This window comes from Lepidochelys kempii, chromosome 1, assembly GCF_965140285.1.
Source record: "Lepidochelys kempii isolate rLepKem1 chromosome 1, rLepKem1.hap1, whole genome shotgun sequence".
In the NCBI taxonomy this organism is placed as follows: domain Eukaryota; kingdom Metazoa; phylum Chordata; order Testudines; family Cheloniidae; genus Lepidochelys; species Lepidochelys kempii.
Genome location: NC_136380.1, coordinates 120,767,762 through 120,789,839, shown reverse-complemented (window position 1 = coordinate 120,789,839; position 22,078 = coordinate 120,767,762). Strand labels below are relative to the sequence as shown.

General features: G+C 44.1%; 1 protein-coding gene across 4 annotated transcripts in view; it reads left to right on the top strand.

The window, feature by feature from the left end:
* The window catches only part of TMEM131 (transmembrane protein 131), a 202,589-nt gene extending 180,728 nt beyond the window's left edge, over positions 1–21,861 (top strand). For 2 of the 4 annotated variants that reach the window (XM_073352822.2, XM_073352811.2), the window contains 2 exons: positions 1,128–1,291; positions 2,819–3,834. In XM_073352822.2, coding sequence (XP_073208923.1) covers positions 1,128–1,291; positions 2,819–3,115 — 461 coding nt within the window. In that variant the 3' untranslated portion in view covers positions 3,116–3,834. Of the gene's footprint in view, positions 1–1,127; positions 1,292–2,818; positions 3,835–15,841; positions 16,095–17,709; positions 17,846–21,548 lie in introns of those variants that run through there. The other 2 variants (XR_012159916.1, XM_073352835.1) reach the window with 2 other exon arrangements.
* The last annotated feature ends 217 nt before the right edge of the window (positions 21,862–22,078 follow it).

Sequence of the window (22,078 nt, the reverse complement as noted above, 5' to 3'; positions counted from 1 at the left end):
TAGTTAACAGACTAGTGGAAGATCAACAGCAAGGTAACTAGCAATGGGAAGTTTTTTCTAAACTACATGTGTCAGTATTCAGATTGCCAAAGCTGCGGGATGTAAAAACTGTATAAAATAACACCTGCTCTAGGGAAGATAGATAAGGAGCTTCTGTTCTCCTTGTCTCCGAACAAAAGAACAGGAGGACTTTCAATGAAACCAAACGGTAGAAATTTCAAAGTTGATAAAAAGTTTACATTCAATTCATAATTAGATTGTGGAACTCTGAATCCTACTAAATGATTGATGCCACAAAATGTCATTGAGGCAAAATGGGATTGGAAGTTTATTTGGATAACAAGACTATGCAGAGTTATAGCAGGTAATGGAAACAGTGTTTTGGAACAGATACAGGGCTCATGCTTCAGGTTTTAAATCCGTCTTAAGCTATTGGGGATCAGGGTAAGACCAGATGAGATCATACCTGCCTACTGTGGGGTTTTTGCACCTTCCTCCCAATCACTTAGTGTTGGCCACTTTCAGAAATGATACTGGACAAGATGGACTGTGGGTCTTATCCAGTATGGCAGTTCTGACATTCTTTTATAGCAGTGAAAAACCTGGTCTATTACAGCTGTAACGGAGAAGGTAATGCTGCAAATGTGATCCCTGAGACCTTGTTTCATCATCTTACCCTGTTCCATCTCTGGGATTTATTCTTTATTATTCATTAAGAATTCCCGACATAAACTTGCCAACATCATTGTGTTTGTAAGTGGGGGAGGGGGTCAAGGGATCCCACTTCCTGGCACTGAGTTAATATCCAGTTCTGCAGCAAGCATTGAAGAGGGGTTAAACCATATGTAGTGTATATGTAACTTTTTCTCTAAGTATGATCTTGGTTCCAGTAAGATGTCAGCTGTGGACCACAAGCTTCCAGGATTACACCGGATAAGTTTTTCAGCTATTCCCCTATCTGGCACATCAGATAGGATCTGTACTTTCCTGTTACATGAGCTTTCTCTATTTTTCTATCTTTGTGTCTCCCCCTCTGTATTGGTATCCACTACACTGTGGAAAATATAATATTGTGTTTAAAATATCAGGGGAAATGTGAAGGGTTCATGTTTTTCTTTCCTTTTTAGAGGTTTTCAGCAAACTTGGTCTCCCTCGATCTGCTTATGGCCAGGATATGCAGCGAAACTGGAGTGAAGTTAGTAACATCCCTTCATCCATCTGGGACTCTTCAGCTACAGGTCCTGTACCCTCCTGGCCAACAAATTCAGGTTCCCCAACTCACACAACTGCAGTAAGTACACATGGTTATATAATCTTTTATTAATCTTTTTGCCACGTGACGTTAGTAGTATCTAATCTTTTTTAATTGGATGAACTTTCAGCACCACTCAGTCTTCAACTGAAGGGTTGACAAGGAAGAACATAATCACCATTTTACATAGTCAAAATAAAATAGCTGTTGAATAAAAAAAATGATTAAAATCATATGGGTGCTGTAAAAAACAATGAAAAACATCGGCTCACCTGCCAATAGATCAGCGTACGTTGCTTTATACAAAATACTTGTCTTAGGGCCAGTCTTACAGCAATGGTGCAAGCACCTGGAGTTTTTATAAAATCACTTGTTTGGTACCCAAGCACTTCCAGCATTGCACATACACACCCATAGTGCTGCTATCTATCCTGCGCCGAAAGCCAGGAGCATTAGCTCTATCCCCTGTAAAGCTACTCCTTCCACTTTCAGGAACAATTAAGAGCAGCCAAGGTGGCATTTGGCAGATTTTGATTCCGTTTGGTAGCCCCACTATTATCCCAACCTATAAATCACTACAGTCCAAGACGCATGATGTTTTCATACCCACTCTTCAAGAGTCACAGATTTTCCTAACGCTGCAGCTTAAAAACAAAGGCCATAAATACAGAGAAAGAAATTGGAAACTGAAGGGTAGATTCTTCGCTGACCTTTGACTTTAACAACCCAGGTCTTGCATATAGCTAGCTAGAGAGAAGAATGGATCCTACATTCAGACAGATAGTGGTAGCTCCGCCCTCTCATCCTCACACTCCATATTTTACTCATTTAGTATGAAGACTCTGACATTCAGGACAGCAATGGGGAAGGGTTTTTGTTGAACTGTCTCATCACACACTTTTCTCTTACTACAGTTAGCACTTACAGTGTACAGGAAAATTAGATTGTGTACAGTTTCCTCCCCATTTCAATGCAGCGTTGACCTCATATAAGAGTTTAGGTGGTGTAATGCACACCCTTTGTTGCTAAACCTTAACTGTTTTGTTTAACTCACCATTTTAGTGACATGGGAGAGATTATAAGAGTGTCACTTTGATACCACTTCAGCATCCTCTGCAACTACTACCTAAATCACTTCTCAGTAGCTTCCTTTTGCTGGTGCATAGTTAGTTTTGCATTAGTTTCCAACAAGTTTTGACTCCTCCAGTCCTTGGGGGGTAGGGGGGAATTGCAGAAATGAAGATTAAATATTCAAGGTGAAAATCTTGAGATTCAAAATCCAGGTTGTTACTACTTAATTTTCCAAAATGAGTTTTAATTTTTGCCCTCAAATGCAGAATTCATTGGTATGTAATTGTTTAACATACGGAAACGTATCAGGCTTTTATCTAAGCATTACAATGCTCAGGTGATGTTGAAGTCCAGTGCATCTGACAATTTCATAACTAAACATGTCTGAGTGAAAGGAAACATTAGTTTGAAAGCTGTCAGACAATGGGTAATGACTAAGACTGGTAGTTACAGTTATAAACCTGTTAATACAGCATTAATTTTTTTGTACTGCAGTCGATCCTTGGCAATCCCAGTGGCCTGTGGTCTACCACCACTCCATTCAGCAGTTCTATTTGGTCAAGTAACCTCAACAGCACCCTTCCCTTCACCACTCCGGCAAATACATTATCTGGTATTGACCTCATGGGTAGTGAAAACTCCCCCGCTCCTCCTCCATCTACTGCTGCCAGTGTTACTAACCCGACTGAAGACATGGGACAGACCTATAATCCATGGCGAATTTGGAGCCCTACAATTGGAAGAAGAAGCTCAGATCCTTGGTCTAACACTCACTATCCTCATGAAAACTGAAATTAGGCTATACAAAGGGACTTTTATCCAGATCATGATACAATTCTGAATATGCCATTTTTGAAACATCATTTTCAGGCTATTTATTACCATTGCTTTTTTCTTCCCTTTTTGCAACAAAGTTATGAACCAGTCATGCTTTCATCACTTTCTCCTTTTAAAGTCTATCGTGCAATTATGATAGCGTGAGGTCTCAGTTAAGCTTGAAAAAGTCAGTGTGGTGACAAACCAAACTTCAGCTAAGATTTGTAAATCGGAACAATTTTCATGGGTTTCATATTTTATCATCTGCCATTCTTTATTTGGGAGACTATTTGAATTAGAAAATGGTCCCAGCATGCAGCAATTTTATCAAAGTACCAGGTTTTGGTTTTTAATTTTTTTTCCAGTATTATGCTCCAAAATCTAATTTTTTAAAAAAAAGCACCTTGTGCTAAAAATGCAGAGTATTTTTTTAAAATAAGGCTGTCTTTGTTAACACAGGTTCTAAGAATGTAAAAACATGAAGAGCAAAAATGGCTGAATGTAAGAGGATTCATTCTGTTAAGACAGCGTACACTTTGTGCTGTTTGTACATTTGTAAACCTGAATGCATTTTTAAGTTGAACTGAAATGCACATAGCCAAGACTTGTGGAAAAAACAAGATACCCCGTGCATTTCTTACAGATACAACTTTGGGTTGTACTTTAAAATAAAAAATGCTTTTTTTTTTCAAAAATTGTCTATTGTATTTCTGTGCTCCAGGCTCTGCAGATGTGCATATGTACAGATCTGTTTAGCCATAATGGCTTCAAGGCAATTTTCATTCTGTGCAAGTGGGCTTTATGAGCTGGAACCCCACTGCACATGAAACACCTTCCATTGCAAGCTGCGGTTTTCAGAGGAACTGTAGTGGTGCAGGTCACCTTTATGGAGGTTTGCTCTCTAGAAGAACACTGTGTAAAAGCACCTACTGAGTGTAAACTTTCTTTTGAAGGCCAGCTGCGGTAAAGTTTGCTAGAAACAGGCTTGGTGGCAGTGGCTACACCTCTAGTCTGGTAATGCTGCTCTTCCTGTCAGTCGCTAGACAATAATACTAGGCACATTGTCTCCTCCAAAGCTGTGTGTGTTGGGCTTGCAGATCAAGTTCACCCCTATGCTTTGATAGTGCCCTTTGCCAGCAGTAAATCAAGTAGGTTCTTAGTGCTTCCTGGGGATAAGAGCTGCAGAAGGCAGCAAAAGATGCACTTGATTTTGTTTTCACTCCCTCATGGTGTGCTCTCTGCAGAGTAATCTCTCCAACAACTGCTTGTACAACGTAGAGAAGGGAGACTACCTCTGCTACTCAGTGCTTCCCCAGCAGGAGCAGTAAAGCAGACAAGAAGGGCATTACTATCAGCTGTTCTTGCTGCCTCTGGACAAAGCTAGAGCTATGAATTTCTGGAAAAGGAACTTTAGAAATGCAGGAGAGGAATACAAGAAAACCTGGAAATTCCTGGATTGTAGAGTCCAGGCTGACAGCTAGATCTTTGAGTTCACCAACCATTCTTTATATACTGTGTTCCATTACCTTTTGGTAACTAGACTGAACCATTTACAAGACAGCCTGTCACCAGCTCTCTATTTGCATGCTGTGGACAAGAGCCACTAGCATGTTTTCTCTCAGCCATCCTCCAGCTTTTCCCAGAAGAAAGAGAGCAACAAAACATCTGTATTAAGCACAGGGAGGTGATTAAAGCAGAATAGGTGCTACCTTTTTCCAGCAGGCCTTTGTAAGAAGGTATCAGCTGATTCAATAATGAGCCTCCATCTACAATGGCTTTTAACAAAGTTTATCTATTAACTATACAAAATATCAAAAGCCTAGATTTATTTTGACTTTATCTGGCTAAAGCACCTCAAATGCTAGATGTGACATCAGGAAAATTATTCTGCTGCTTTAAAGGACTGCCACCCTCATAGGCTCTGCTTCTTCATGTTATACAAACAGAGCTCTTGAGTTTTGGTCCTCAGACATGAGCCCTTCTCTGTTCTATTCCAAATGCCTCCGTTCCCTCTAGTTTCTACCCAAGCAGGAAGTGAGAAGACTCTAAAGCAAGAGCTCCCACCCAAACTCCAACTATACACAGCAGCAAGTGTGCATCTGCAGAAGTCACAACAGACCTTAAGAAACAAAAGTATAGGCAATTTTACCTTCTTGACAGACCAGAGTCACAAGGTTCCTACTCCTGGAGAGTAAAAAATCTGAGGAATCTTAGCCACGGGTATTTGTAGTAAGTCATGGATAGGTCACGGGCAGTAAACAAAAATTCATAGCCTGTGACCTGCCCATGACTTTTTTACTAAAAATACCTGTGACTAAACCTTGGGCAGGGAGGAGCTGTCAGGGGCTCCTAGGCAGCAGAGGGGCACAAGTGCCAGCTGCCATAGCGCCCGTTGGCCAGGAATCACAGCCAATGGGAGCCCCCCACCTCTAGCCCTGATCCCCGTCCCACACACCCAAACTGCTGCTGCTGGACCAGGGGCTACCCAGCTCAGGCAGCCCCTGAGCCAGCACCAGCTGCTGCAGAGGTCACGGAAAGTCACAGAATCCATGACAGACTCAGCCTTACTTATGTTCCATTCCATCAGCTGACTCAGGTTCAGAACTGCACAAGGGCTTATATCTTTGGTCATCTGTCTGCTTTTGGATCTGAGACTTGAAAGCGGGAAACATGTCAATGGTATCTAGAAGTCTTTTCTTTAAAGGAGGCTATTGCCAATTAAACCTGAAGTATAGCAAAGCTTTTGGATGTACTGATATGATCCTAAACTGAGAAGTACCGCTAGCGCAGTGGTTCTCAACCTGTGGCCTATGCGCCATCCTCAGGGCCATATAGGTAGTATTGGATGTGGCCCACCATGGTAAATTGGTTGAGAACCACTGCACTAGAGCTTTGGGAGCTGGGCGTGAAATAAGAGATTCAACCTGAAAAAATGCACGTTATTGTAAAACAGCTATAGGATATTCTAATCTAGAGGTGGGCAAGCAAGGAATGCCCAAAGAAGCAAAGGAATTTTGGGCTACCTGTAACTGCCTCAGAGCTACCACCCTCTTTCTGCATGGCCCTGGAGAGAATACCTGAAATACTGCACTCCATTCTAGGCCTCTCCACTGCAGAAATGTCAACAAGTTTGGAGAGAAGGCAGAGTTTGTTCAAATTGTTCCTTAATCAAGCAAATTAAGAACAAAGCACTTGACCAAATGACAGTAAGTGGGGAATATAAATCACAAAGTTTGCATGTAACGTAGAGAAATGGCCTACAAAGTTACACATGGATGAAACGGAGCAGAAGTTTCCCATTGCTATAGATGAAACAAAGTGCTTTAGAAGCTTATAGTGCAAGAAGCATTGGGCCTGGGCCTGCCCAGGATGACCTAACTCACAGCTATGCTTCCTAGAGAAAGTTTTCACTTGAACTTTACCTTCCCTAATTGCCAAATAGTATAAACCTGCATATAAGTGTTGGAGAGAGTTCATGGTATTCCCTCAATAGTCGTGCACTGAGGTTGTAGTATGCTATACAGCTCTTGCTGCTGCAACTGCTGTTGTCTAAATAATGCTACCAACCACTGTGGGTAGGCAATTTTCTTAAGTATTTTCTCTCCCTTTTTGCTTCTTGCTTCTCAAACAATGCTCCTTCCTGCTTTCTAGGTATTTAACCCTGTGCACCTAGTTTATATAAGCAGGCTTGACTACAAATGAGAGTACCAATTCCTACTCCAACCCAAGAAGTGGCACCCTATTGTGAGCAAGGGCAGCAGTTGGATGGATGTAGAAGCGTGATCTGCTCTGTCCTCCTAAGGAAGCTAGCTGCTATTATACACACAGATCTGTGTGTGCCCAGTACCCAAGGAAGGCACATGATATACACTTAAAACAAGTATTAAATTATTTTCTCATTGGAGAGCACAACCACCCTTTCATTCCAAACCTTCACTGAGCTAAGGTGTAGTCAAACAAATACTTGAACAGGTATCTATACAAAAAACCCTCCCCCACCATCTGCACAGCCCAAACTCTGTTTTAGCCCCTAGCATAGACCTGAGCCATTTCTGAGTTTTAAGCCACCATGTTTTGTACTTTTAAGCCTGGGACAGCTGTGCCAGAGCTGCTCTTCAGTACTTACGCTAAGTTTTATACAGGCTGCAAATCGCTCAAAGGAGCAGGACAGCTGCCTGAATCATGAAGGTGCTGCGAAGCACAGGCCAGGTACCCCATGCAAATGCAGGAAGAAGTGATGAGATAGGAGGATGCTTGGTAACAAATCCTACACCAGCTTTATGACCACATCTATGAAGCATCCGGGGCCTGTGTGCACTTGCATCTCTGCTAGCTATCTTGCTGGCCCAGAAACTCATTAGCCTGCTAAATAATTGACTGAAGGCACTTTAAAATTTGCTTACAGCAAAACTGACCCATCTGTTTTAACTGAGCAGCATAAGGCACCAGCCAAAGCCCAAATGCTTGGCAGATGCCATTAAGAGCTGACGATATGAGACCATATTTATTAACTTGGACATTGCCATCCCACCTACTCATTTTTACTCTGTCTAGCGCGCACGTTACTTCATCTCCTTAGGATATTCCTTTTACCTCATCCTTTTCTACAACCTTGTCTGGCCACCCTTCTTCCTTCCTCTTTCCAATATACAGTTGGGTGGCTTTGATCATCAAGACTCCTGCGATCTTGGCATCAGTGCAAGCCAGAAGATTATGATGGCCTCTGACCTGCCTTTCCCCTAACTGCACCCCCCAGGGTAGTTTACTGCATAAGGGAAAGTTCCAAGATCCAAAGGAGGTACCACTGCAAAATTATTGTAGTCATCGGGCAGAGGTGTGTGATCAAGTGCCCAGACAGTCTGTGGAAAATGGAAGAAAACACCAGGAGCCCTAGACCTGACCAAGATGACATCTTACCCTAGTTAAAGGTGACTAGCTGAGCAAGTGTGGTGTGGTTAGGGTTTCTGAGCCCTGGGAGTTCTCACTGACCCTGTCTCCTCCCCGACCTTGTTCTCCTAATGTGACTTAACTTCCCTCACTGCCACTTCCTAAACTACTCCTGCTCGAACCCAGTACAGGGAAGGCAACATGCATCACACAGAGAGAATCAGGCAACAGGAGGCACGGAAAGGAAGAAGGAGAAAGAGGACTAATGCCTGTGTCCCTCATTCCAGAAGTCTCAGCAGGATGCTGCTGCTCCTGGAGGTTCCTCAAGGCTAATGGTCCTTTATCAATTAGAGACCCCCTACAATTAGGTCAAGTGCAAGCAATGCTGAAGACTTGTCATGGCATGTAAAATATAAGAACAGGGCCTAGGTTTCGTGAGTGCACCAGAGGATTTAGTCAGAATTTTGAGGGACCTCAACCATGCAGGGCCATAGAAAGTGACTGAAACGTGTTACTGCAGTGCGCTACTTGTGTGTGTAGTTATAGCTGCTTAGGTTACTGAAAGGAAAGGAGGATTTTTACCACTGGCAGCATCACAAAGCCCACTGCACTGCAAGAACAAGCTGGAGTCTGTCCTACATCAACAAAATTATCACCTAACTTCTGCTTTTTAAATCTTTACTATTAGTGATTAAGAGTGAGGCTGGAAAGAACAGCATGATTTTCTCTGCAGCCCCTAAGCTGATCCAATATCTGAAATTGTTCTGCCTCTGGAATCAGCTATGAATGGCACAGAGAATACAGATGAAATGATATTTCCCCAGAACCAGTTATTTGTACATAATCCCACTTTCAACTAGAAATCTATCAATGGAGGCCCTTTATTGCAACTGCAGCTCAAAATTGCCTTGCTAGAGGTTGCCCATTTACCTCTCAGGGCCAAATCCTGCTGCCGCTGGGAGGTTTTGCCATTGACTTTGTTTGCAGTATCAGGCCCTCGTTCCTGAAAAGTCCAATGGATCATGAGAAAACATCCAGTGGGAGATTTCCTCGGTTCATCGCCTGGCACAAAGAAAGGAAATCAGTATCATGAGCTTTAAATTCATTAGTGCTTGTAAAGTGACTGGACAGAGAATGCACAGGGAAATGGTACAGTTTAGATAAACTGCAAAAAAACAAGCGCATTTAAAGCAAGTGACAAATCCAGGCTGTGAATATTTCAATGTGTGTGAAAGAAGGTTCCCTTTTTAATGCTGGATGAACTCAAATGGCAAAAAGATGCTATGGTGTTTTTCCCCTCCCAGCTCACAAAATACACAGTGGAAGTCTGTTAATCTTTAAGCAATGACCATGGAGATCTGGTCATTATTCTACAGTTTGTTTTAGAATTACAAATTTTGGAGTCAGGCCCTATCCCTAAGGTTTCAACTGATGCTTACAGCCATTTAAAATGAAAACAAGGCCCATTAAACATACAGTGATACTAAGTCAGCATATAATAGCAGGCAAAAATCTATACTTCAGCTATTAAAACAATGAGAGTAGAATATTGCTGAAATCAGTAGGCTGTTGCCAGACAACTGCAGCAAATCGACAATATTTTATTGTGCTTTCATCTGTGTATCTTAGCGGAGCCTCCTTGAGAAGATTCAGCTATTTAGCCCCTAGGGCAGTGGAAACTGTTAGGGGGCTTATTCCTTCACCCGCTTCCTTCCTTGGTCCTTCTCACATGAACAGAGAGCAACAATACCCTAAGTCCAAAGGTGCAAACAATTCAGTGTTTATTGGGGTGAACTTCCAGCAAGCATGATTCCAGTTTCCTTCCTTAGTATCCTCCTTCCCAGCTCTGACACCACAGAGCCTTACACCTGTGTCCCTGTTCCCATTCCTGCCCTTAGCAAAACATTATTCCAATTTCCTTACCCCTATTCCCTGTTCCCATTTTCCCTCTTTAGCAAAACATGATTCCAATTTCCCCACCCCCATTCCCTGTTCCCATCTCCCCCACCCACACACCCACCCTCTCACTTCCTGATTGACTGCAGACTATATAGTAAAACTTGAGTTCGGCTTAGCTATACCTTAACCAATCATTTTCCTGAAATTTAACTAACGAATCCTAACATATTGTAACATGATTATGTAACCAATTATATCCCACCACCTTAATTAGTTTACACCCAGCAAAATTAATTATACAGCAGACAGGAACAATCACAGAACCAGACAGAGATTATACAGACAAACAATAGCAAAGTGGGAACTATAACGACAAAACAATACAGAAGTGAGGATTTCACATCCCAGTACTGATAAGTGAGTTCTTGCCAGACAGGATGCTATCAAACTAAGTTTCCTTTTACATCTTCTAGGCACTTCCCTTTCTCTGGAGGTGATAGGAATACAATCCTGTCCTGATAGTGCCTAACAGCCCAATAGCACCTTATTTCAATGTGACTAGTTTGGAATGTGAGGATGTGACCGTTCGCTTCCTAGCTTATGGCTGCCTCTGCTGCTTAGCCAAAGGCCTTAGCCTAAGAACAGGGCCTCAGACTGTCACAGTAAGAGAAGACCCTTAAACCAGCAGACAGTGATTTTGATTCTTTTCTTTTATACCTCTAGAACTAGCCAAGTGATAAGAATAAACCTAAATTCTTAAAGTACAGGCCTTTGCAGACAGGCCTGAATATCTATATCCTAACAGAAACCACATTGGCAAATTTCCCCCACACTACCAGCAATTGTGATTAAATCAGCGATTTGCAAAGCACACCTTGTCTAACTAATTAAATTCCTCTCTGCACAGCAAATAACTAGAGAGCTTTAAATATAGATCAACAGTACCACTCTGTGGCTTAAGTAAATGTAGTACTTTGAGATGTGTCAGTTTTCAAAGGTAAGATGCAACATGCGAAACATAGGCCTTGTCCACACTACCACAGTAAGTCGACCTAAGTTACGCTACTCCAGCTACGTGAATAACGTAACTGGAGTCGATGTAGCTTAGGTCGACTTACCGCAGTGTCTACACCACACTGTGTCGATGGGAGACACTCTTCCATCAACTTATCTTACTCTTCCCGTTCCGGTGGAGTACCAGAGTCGACCAGACAGCGCTCTGCCGTCAATTTAGCAGGTCTTCTCCAGATCCGCTAAATCGACCCCCATGCATTGATCACAGCAGCGTCGATCTCCGGTAAGTGTAGACATGGCCATAAGGAGAAAGCAGGGCCAGACAGAGTCCATGCAATGAAACAGTACTTACATTTTGTGTTTGTACAATGCTTAGCACGCAACTGGGTCTTGGTCCATGACTGGGCCTCCTAGGTGCTACCGTGATACAAGTACAGTAAATGATATTACTTCCTGTAAATATTTTACTATATACTACTTGTAGGTCAAGTTATCTAACTAAACTGGACACTATGTCTCGTATTAAAGTGGCCTTTTATTTATTCTCTGTGACTAGCTCTACCCTCTTCCACCCTCCTCCAAAAAAGTCAATTTTTCATGTTCCCATTCTGCACCTGCCTACCCACTGTCTATTTTTATACAGTTTAGGTATTTTTGATTTATACATATATATACATATATATATATATATATATACATATATATATATATATATATACATATATATACATATATATATAATATATACACATACACATATCATATTTTCCCCAATCCTTCAGACTGCTTTTCCCTTTCCTCCCTTCCATTGTTTTTCACCCACCCTTCTCCTAGCACACCTCCTTTTATACACGATAGTTTTACTCAAGTCTCTAGTATCTGGCTTGTAGTATTAACTAGTTTCAACAACAGAGCCAGAGGGTCTAGTTCTCCTTTTACTTACCGCAGCGGAAATTCAAAAGTAACTGTTGACGTCAGAGTTATAATGGTGCAAAAGTTGGTAAGAAACAGTCCCAAAAGCTTTAAAGCAAAAGCCTCCTTCAGAATGATCCAGTACTCTGCTTTAGAGAGGTTTCCACCTTTTTAACTCGCAACAGGGAGTTTCCCCCTTCCCAACACCAAGCTAGGACACTGACCTCCTAATTGGACTTTTAGGCACAAGCCTTGTGTCACTACCTTAACCCTCTACACTTATAGAATCATAGAATATCAGGGTTGGAAGGGACCCCTGAAGGTCATCTAGTCCAACCCCCTGCTCGAAGCAGGACCAATTCCCAGTTAAATCATCCCAGCCAGGGCTTTGTCAAGCCTGACCTTAAAAACCTCTAAGGAAGGACATTCTACCACCTCCCTAGGTAATGCATTCCAGTGTTTCACCACCCTCTTAGTGAAAAAGTTTTTCCTAATATCCAATCTAAATCTCCCCCACTGCAACTTGAGACCATTACTCCTCGTTCTGTCATCTGCTACCATTGAGAACAGTCTAGAGCCATCCTCTTTGGAACCCCCTTTCAGGTAGTTGAAAGCAGCTATCAAATCCCCCCTCATTCTTCTCTTCTGCAGGCTAAACAATCCCAGCTCCCTCAGCCTCTCCTCATAAGTCATGTGTTCTAGACCCCTAATCATTTTTGTTGCCCTTCAATGGACTCTCTCCAATTTATCCACATCCTTCTTGTAGTGTGGGGCCCAAAACTGGACACAGTACTCCAGATGAGGCCTCACCAATGTCGAATAGAGGGGAGCGATCACGTCCCTCGATCTGCTCGCTATGCCCCTACTTATACATCCCAAAATGCCATTGGCCTTCTTGGCAACAAGGGCACACTGCTGACTCATATCCACATATCTCGTCCACTGTCACCCCTAGGTCCTTTTCCGCAGAACTGCTGCCTAGCCATTCGGTCCCTAGTCTGTAGCGGTGCACTGGATTCTTCCATCCTAAGTGCAGGACCCTGCACTTATCCTTATTGAACCTCAACAGATTTCTTTTGGTCCAATCCTCCAATTTGTCTAGGTCCCTCTGTATCCTATCCCTCCCCTCCAGCGTATCTACCACTCCTCCGAGTTTAGTATCATCCGCAAATTTGCTGAGAGTGCAATCCACACCATCCTCCAGATCATTTATGAAGATATTGAACAAAACCGGCCCCAGGACCGACCCTTGGGGCACTCCACTTGATACCGGCTGCCAACTAGACATGGAGCCATTGATCACTACCCGTTGAGCCCGACAATCTAGCCAGCTTTCTACCCACCTTATAGTGCATTCATCCAGCCCATACTTCCTTAACTTGCTGACAAGAATACTGTGGGAGACCGTGTCAAAAGCTTTGCTAAAGTCAAGAAACAATACATCCACTGCTTTCCCTTCATCCACAGAACCAGTAATCTCATCATAAAAGGCGATTAGATTAGTCAGGCATGACCTTCCCTTGGTGAATCCATGCTGGCTGTTCCTGATCACTTTCCTCTCATGCAAGTGCTTCAGGATTGATTCTTTGAGGACCTGCTCCATGATTTTTCCAGGGACTGAGGTGAGGCTGACTGGCCTGTAGTTCCCTGGATCCTCCTTCTTCCCTTTTTTAAAGATTGGCACTACATTAGCCTTTTTCCAGTCATCCGGGACTTCCCCCGTTCGCCACAAGTTTTCAAAGATAATGGCCAATGGCTCTGCAATCACAGCCGCCAATTCCTTCAGCACTCTTGGATGCAACTCGTCCGGCCCCATGGACTTGTGCACGTCCAGCTTTTCTAAATAGTCCCTAACCACCTCTATCTCCACAGAGGGCTGGCCATCTCTTCCCCATTTTGTGATGCCCAGCGCAGCAGTCTGGGAGCTGACCTTGTTAGTGAAAACAGAGGCAAAAAAAGCATTGAGTACATTAGCTTTTTCCACATCCTCTGTCACTAGGTTGCCTCCCTCATTCAGTAAGGGGCCCACACTTTCCTTGGCTTTCTTCTTGTTGCCAACATACCTGAAAAAACCCTTCTTGTTACTCTTGACATCTCTCGCTAGCTGCAGCTCCAGGTGCGATTTGGCCCTCCTGATAACATTCCTACATGCCCGAGCAATATTTTTATACTCTTCCCTGGTCATATGTCCAACCTTCCACTTCTTGTAAGCTTCTTTTTTATGTTTAAGATCCGCTAGGATTTCACCATTAAGCCAAGCTGGTCGCCTGCCATATTTACTACTCTTTCGACTCATTGGGATGATTTGTCCCTGTAACCTCAACAAGGATTCCTTGAAATACAGCCAGCTCTCCTGGACTCCTTTCCCCTTCAAATTAGTCCCCCAGGGGATCCTGGCCATCCGTTCCCTGAGGGAGTCGAAGTCTGCTTTCCTGAAGTCCAGGGTCCGTATCCTGCTGCTTACCTTTCTTCCCTGCGTCAGGATCCTGAACTCAACCAACTCATGGTCACTGCCTCCCAGATTCCCATCCACTTTTGCTTCCCCCACTAATTCTACCCGGTTTGTGAGCAGCAGGTCAAGAAAAGCGCCCCCCCTAGTTGGCTCCTCTAGCACTTGCGCCAGGAAATTGTCCCCTACGCTTTCCAAAAACTTCCTGGATTGTCTATGCACCGCTGTATTGCTCTCCCAGCAGGTATCAGGAAAATTAAAGTCACCCATGAGAATCAGGGCATGCGATCTAGTAGCTTCCGTGAGCTGCCGGAAGAAAGCCTCATCTACCTCATCCCCCTGGTCCAGACTCCCACCACTACATCACTCTTGTTGCACACACTTCTAAACTTAATCCAGAGACACTCAGGTTTTTCTACAGTTTCGTATTGCACAATACTTGAGCACAGAATTAACTCTCTGGCTGCCCATTTATGGCCTCTGTATCTCCTTATGCCCCATTCCTACAAACACAGACCCTGGACCTTCCAAAGAACCCTCCCCTGAAATCACTAAAAGTGGTGGTGGTGTTATAAAGGTGGCTGACCCTTCTGCACACAAAGCCCTATGAGTTGATTGGGAAGGAAGCCAAGAAGTTATGACTTTGAAAGTCTTTGTCCCTTATAAAGCATTTTGAGATCTATGGATGAGCAGCACTATACATGAGCTAAATATTATTATAGTAAGACTCAATATCATATTCTGGTCATAGCACATTGGACAACTACAGTTCATGGATGGTCATGAATTTTCTTTTATGTGTGTGTGTGTGTATATATACACACACATGCACACACACAAACAAGATAAGTGCCTGCATATATCTGCACAGTGAACTGCATAACCCCTACAATCATTCTCTTGGGTTTATGTAGTTCACTGTATGATCATAAGTTGATGTGTTTGAAGAAGAGAGGTGGATGAACTTCCCTTCCAGAAAAAGAGGGAAAAAATTAAGCATATAGAAAAAAAAGACCAAGTAGCTCTAGAGAACAATGAGAAAGAGTTCCAAGCTATAAGAATAACTTTGGAGAAGGGATCATGCATACAGGATTAGTGATCACAGGGGCGGAAGGCAGTGTTAAATAACTGAAAGGAGTCCCAGAATCTGAAATTAGGAAGTGGCATAATCATGCCCAAACATGTGGAAACTTTTCAGTGTACTTTGGTAAGATAGTGAGATGTGGGACATTAGCTCCACAAACAGCATTAAGAACAAAGAACTAGACAAACACAGCTAAACAGAAGTGGATCTAACATCATTCATTCATAGATTAACATTACAGAAAAAGGAATTCAGCCATTTTTCTCCCCCATCCTCCCAAAAAACAACATTCAGCCTGAAGGGTGACTATCTCCAGGGCACAGAGAGAACTCACCTCCTTTTGCTCCCTCTCTTTTCTGCCAAGAAAATTAAGTTACATATTAAATCACAAATAAATGAAAAAAAGCTTACTAACCTTAATGGTCTGTCTCTTCATTTTTTATTTTTTTATATCTAGGCTGAAAACCAGGTACATGGCGTGATTGGCTTTGTAGGTTGGACTAGAGATGCCCTGTACAAGTTTTAAGGAGACAAGTGAGGAGACAAATTTTTGGGCTTTTGCATCTGTGGACTTGTCAATATGCATATTAAAATATCCTAGGACGACAAGTCTGGGGTGTTTCACCACCATCACCAACAAGGTATCTGCGAGCTCCATCAGATACAGATGCCATTATGATCTAGAGTTAGATGCACCAGGGAAATACATGGTAGAGTATAATTTTATTATATCAGCCTAGAAGCAATGGTCTCTCTCCAGATAGACTGGGGGTCAGATGCAGGAGCACTGGCTCCTTTAGAAAACTACATCTTCCATGCCTGTTTTCTTTGCTCCCTCTCTCCTCCATGATATCCTGTAGCTCTCATACCCTAGTGCTTTAAAGGACACATAGGCATTGGAGGGAAGAGAAGGTTACTCATCTGTGCTGTAACAGGTTCTTTGAGATGTGTGTCCTTATGAGTGCTCCTCTTTAGATGTGTCTGCATCCCTGCGCCTAGGATCGGAGATTTTTGGTAGCAGTGCTCATTTGGCCCACAAATGCACTCTCCCTGTCTCATGCTGTGTTCAGCAGCTATCTAGCACTGTGTGGCCAAACTGCCCTCAGTTCCTTCTCTACCGTAGAGTTTATGTCTGAAACTCTGAAGTAGTTGGGAGGAGGGTGGCTAGTGAAGCACCCAGAGAGAGAGACATCTCAAAGAACCTGTTACTGCACAGGGTGAATAATCGTCCCTTCTTCTTCAAGTAGTGTCCCTATGGGTGCTCCACTTTTGGTGACTGTAGAGCAGTGCCTCTCATTGGAAGGATGGGGCTGCGGAGTTGGATTAGTTAGTGATGTTAAAACAGTCAATCCTAATGAAGCATCGGATGATGAGTCCCGCACAATGGTGTAGTGCTCCATGAATGTGTGAGCAGAGCCCAAGTCACTGCTTTACAAATGTCTGTGATTGGTGCATTGTTCAGGAAAGTTATAGAGGTGTAAAGCAATCATGTTGAGCATGTTCAAGTCCGATGGGGAGGGGGCGGGTGTGCAAATTATTCTGATGATAGCAAAGGTTAATACAACCAGAAATCCACATTTCAAAAGTCATTGTTTTGTATGGCTGATCCCTTCGATCTCTCTATAATAGAAAGGAATAATCTTGGTAACTTTGGGTTTGGTTCTTTTGCGATAGAAGGCTAACACCCTTCTAATGTCTAGTGTGTGGAACATGGCCTCCCTTTTATTCCCAGGCAGTCTAGGGAAGAATAATGACAGACGAATAGGCTGATTCACGTGGAATGACTTAAGTATTTTAGGTAGGAACTTTGGATGTGGTCTTAATAGGACTTTATCTTTGAAGAAAATTGTGAAGAGGGGTATGCCCTGAGAGCACCTATTTCCCCCACTCTTCAAGCATGAAAGGGAGTCTTCATAGATAGATGTATGAGTAAGCAAGTCGCTGTGGGCTCTGACAGGGGACCAGTGAGGCATCGTAGCACTAGGTTAAGGTCCAAAGGTGGAGTGGGATCTTATACTTCGGAGTAGAGGTTTCGAATACCTCTAAGGAAATCTTTTTGTTATAGGATGGGTGAATACTGAGCGCTTATCAATCTTGTGGTGGAAGGCCATAAGGGACGTGAGATGTACTCTAATTGAACTTCAGGACTGTCCTGACTTTTTTAGCTCTAGGATGTAGCCCAGTACCAGGGGCAAGGGAGAGGTTGCAGCTGTGGCATGTCTATTGTCACACCAGGTCTGGAATCACTTCCATTTGTGCAAGTAAATACATTGCGTAGTTGATCTTCTGCTATTTAATAGCATCTCCTTTACATCTTGAGAACAGGTCACTTTGATACTCTGGACCCATGCTTTCACATGGAGAATATTAAGGTTCGGATGGTGCATTTGGCCTGCATCTGAGACAGGAGATGTGGAACTGGGTGAAGAATGACCGGTGGGCATACCACCAGCCATAAGAGGTAATGGAACTATGTTTGTCTGGGTCATGTTGGGGTTATCAAGATGACGCTGGCTTTTTCTTCTTTTATTTTGGGCATTACTTTGTGTATTAATAGGATTGGCAGAAAGGCATATAGCAGATATGCATCTCATTTGATAAAGAAGGCATCCCCCAGCAATTAATGACCCAGTCCTGCTCTTGAGCAGAATTGTGGGCACTTGCTGTTCCCAATCATGGCAAAAAGATCTATGCTTGGGATCCCCAACATCTGAATATTTTGTGTAGGATCATAGTGTCTATTTCCCATTTATGTTCCCGTGAGAATTTCCTGCTTAGTTCATCTGCTGTGGTGTTTTGACATCCTGGTAGGCAAGTAGCTGAGATGTTGACCCTGTGGTGAATGCACCAAATCTATCATTCAGAGCTTCGGCACACAGGGTGGTGACCTTACTCCCCCTTGTTAGTTTATGTAAATCACACAAGTGATGTTATCTGTCATTAAGTTATTGTTTCTGATTAGTAGTAAAGTGTGAACATGCATTCCGGACTGCTCCCAGCTCCAGTAGATTGATGTGTAACATCGACTCTGAAGGGGACCACTTGGCCTGTACTATGTAGTCCTGCAAGTGTGTTCCCCAACCCAGCAGAGATGCATCCATTGTCAGTATTAGTGATGGTGGTGGTTGTGTGAAAGGAACTCCACCATACACATTGTGGAGCTTTGTCTACCAGTCTAGTGAGCTTTTGATTGTGACTGACACAGAGAGAGACTTGTTCAAGTTGTGTCTGTGCAGAACGTATATTGTCCTGAGCCACCCCGAAGGCAACGCATATATACTCTGGCATGTCTTATAACAAAGATGGTCGCTGCCATATGTCCTAGTAGTTGTAAGCATGTTCTGGCTGATGTCTGTGGACATCAAATTGATTAGGGTGGTAAATCTGTGTGTTGCTAAGGAGGCTTTGGCCTCCTCTGCATTGAGGTAGTCCGCAGTGAATTCTAGGTGTTGTACAGGTGTCAATGTTGATTTCTGGGTGTTTATTTGTAGGTCTAGTCGTAAGACAAGGTCCACAGTCATAGATGACGTGGGCGGGGGGGGATGTGGGGTCAAACCCCCCCCTATTTTTGCTTGGCCTGCCGAGGGGATGGGGGGAGAGGGGCTCTCGCCTTCTCCCGCTGCACCTGCCCACCCCTTCCCTCTCACGGCACACTCAGCCCCTATCCCTAGCAGCCTGGCCCAAGCAGGGAGCTGAAGGGGAGGGAGCAGCCACTTCTCATGCCGGCTGCTCTGGGTCACTGCTCTGGGCAGCATGGCGGCTGCCTGCAAGAGCCCAGCTGGTGAGGCAACAGCAGCAGGCCATGCCACCGCCCAGGCCTGGCTGCTGGGGACAAGGGCCGAGCGAGCTTGAGTCCTCCCCCAGCTCCTGTCAAGTCTCGCTCGGCCTGTCCCCAGCAGCCAGGCCCTGGTGGGAGGGAGAACCTGACGCTGCCTCCTCCCCAAACAGGCTCTCTCTCAGGCAGCCGCCACACAGACCAGTGACCCAGAGTGGCCCCATCCCACTCCCTGCCCAGGCCCGGCTGCCAGGGACAGGGGCCAAATGTGCCAGGGGGAGGTGCATCGGGAGAAAGAGAGCACCCCCTCCCGCAGGTAACTCTGGTGGGCGGCGAGACTGCGGTGGCCCCAGGCTGGACACAGGGCAGGTGGATCACTGGGCAGAGGAATCATAGAACCATAGAATCTCAGGGTTGGAAGGGACCTCAGGAGGTCATCTAGTCCAACCCCCTGCTCAAAGCAGGACCAATCCCCAATTAAATCATCCCAGCCAGGGCTTTGTCAAGCCTGACCTTAAAAACTTCTAAGGAAGGACATTCTACCACCTCCCTAGGTAACGCATTCCAGTGTTTCACCACCCTCCTAGTGAAAAAGTTTTTCCTAATATCCAACCTAAATCTCCCCCACTGCAACTTGAGACCATTACTCCTTGTTCTGTCATCTGCTACCACTGAGAACAGTCTAGAGCCATCCTCTTTGGAACCCCCTTTCAGGTAGTTGAAAGCAGCTATCAAATCCCCCCTCTTTCTTCTCTTCCGTAGACTAAACATCCCCTGTTCCCTCAGCATCTCCTCATAACTCATGTGTTCCAGTCCCCTAATCATTTTTGTTGCCCTCCGCTGGACTCTTTCCAATTTTTCCACATTCTTCCTGTAGTGTGGGGCACAAAACTGGACACAGTACTCCAGATGAGGCCTCACCAGTGTCCAATAGAGGGGAATGATCACGTCCCTTGAGCTGCTGGCAATGCCCCTACTTATACATCCCAAAATGCCATTGGCCTTCTTGGCAACAAGGGCACACTGTTGACTCATATCCAGCTTCTCATCCACTGTAACCCCTAGGTCCGTTTCTGCAGAACTGCTGCCTAGCCATTCAGTCCCTAGTCTGTAGCGGTGCATTGGATTCTTCCATCCTAAGTGCAGGACTCTGCACTTGTCCTTGTTGAACCTCATCAGACATGTGGGTCAGTCATGTGCTCTCCCCTTTAGATTGTGCCCCCCAGCATCAGGGGGCATGAGTCATCTATGTCCACGGTGTTTTGTATAGGTACTAATGTGCCATCTCAAGAGGGGGCTTTGAGTAGGCAATTATCAAAGTATGGGAATATCATAATTCCTTGTTTTCACAGGTGCGCAGCCACCACCTCAAGGACCTTGGAGAACACTCTGGGGTTCCAATCTTTATCATTTGGGGTAGTTTTAGTATGGTATTGTCTGCCCTGTTCATTCACAGCTTCAACCACCAAACTTTGTACTGGTAGTGGTCCTGCCCCAGAGCAAATCTGAGGAATCTCCTGTGGGATGGACGGATGGTAATATGAAAGTATGCGTCTTGGAGGGGGAGGGATAGCTCAGTGGTTTGAGCATTGGCCTGCTAAACCCAGGGTTGTGAGTTCAATCCTTGAGGGGGCCATTTAGGGATCCTGGGGCAAAAATTGGGGATTGGTCCTGCTTTGAGCAGGGAGTTGGACTAGATGACCTCCTGAGGTCCCTTCCAACCCTGATATTCTATGATTCTATGACCGAAAACCACTCTCCCTGGTCCAGTGCTGGGATTATTGTTGCTAACGTGACTATCCTGAATTGTTGTACTTTCATGAATTTGTTGAATTTTCTTAAGCTTAAGGTGGATATCCAACCATTGTTCTTTTTCTGAGTTAGGTAATTGTTAGAATAAAACCCCCTCCCTCTGTGCTGGATCGGAACTGGTTTTACAGCACCCAAGTGTAGAAGGTGGTTTATTTCCTCTCGTAAAAGGTGTTCATGAGAAAGGTCATTGAAGAAGGATGGGAAGGCAGGGTAGGTAGGAGGGAAGGATATAAACTGAATTGAGTATCCATTGTTTGATAATTTCTAACATCCACTTGGCCGAGGTGATACTCTGCCACATTGGGTAGAACAGGGTCAGGCAGTCGCCAAACTGATGGACACTTTCTAGTGGTTGCACCACCTGGGTCTGGGGGAGGCATCTCATGGCCTCGATCAAATTCTCAAAATTGTTGCTTTGAAGTGGATGGTTGAGATGTTGATGATTGAGATGGAGGTGGCCTACGTTTTCTTGCCCCTCTCCTCCTTTGAGGGCCATATTTTCCCTGAGGAGGAACGTATGGAGTAAGCCTCGATCACTGTGCAGAATGGTATTTACCTGGCTCTCTCTTTTACACAGGTGTGTAGATACTTAAAGACCGAAGAATTGCCCTAGAATCTCTTAAGGAACAGAGGGATTCATCCGTCTTGTCCGCAAACAATTTGGATTCTTCAAAGGGAATATCCTGTACCTCTTTTGGAACCCTGAGAGGTGAAGCCATGACACCCTTCACATTACTACAGCTGTAGAAATGGATCATGCAGCTATATCAGCTGCATCCGAGGAAGCTTGTAAAGTTGTCCTAGCCAGAAGGTGAACCTCAGAGATAATTGCCTGGAATTGTTCTTTTTTGTCATCAGGAATGTAATCAATAAATTCATTCCGCTTTGAATAGTTGGTATGATTATATTTGGACATCAGGGCTTCATAATTGGCAATTCTAGCGTCAGTGATGAGTAGGCTTTGAATCCAAATAGGCCTAAACGCTTCCAATCTTTATCATTTGGGGTAGTTTTAGTATGGTATTGTCTGCCCTGCTCATTCACAGCTTCAACCATCAAACAATTCGGGGAAGGGTGCAAGAATAAGAAATCCATGTCCTTAGAGGG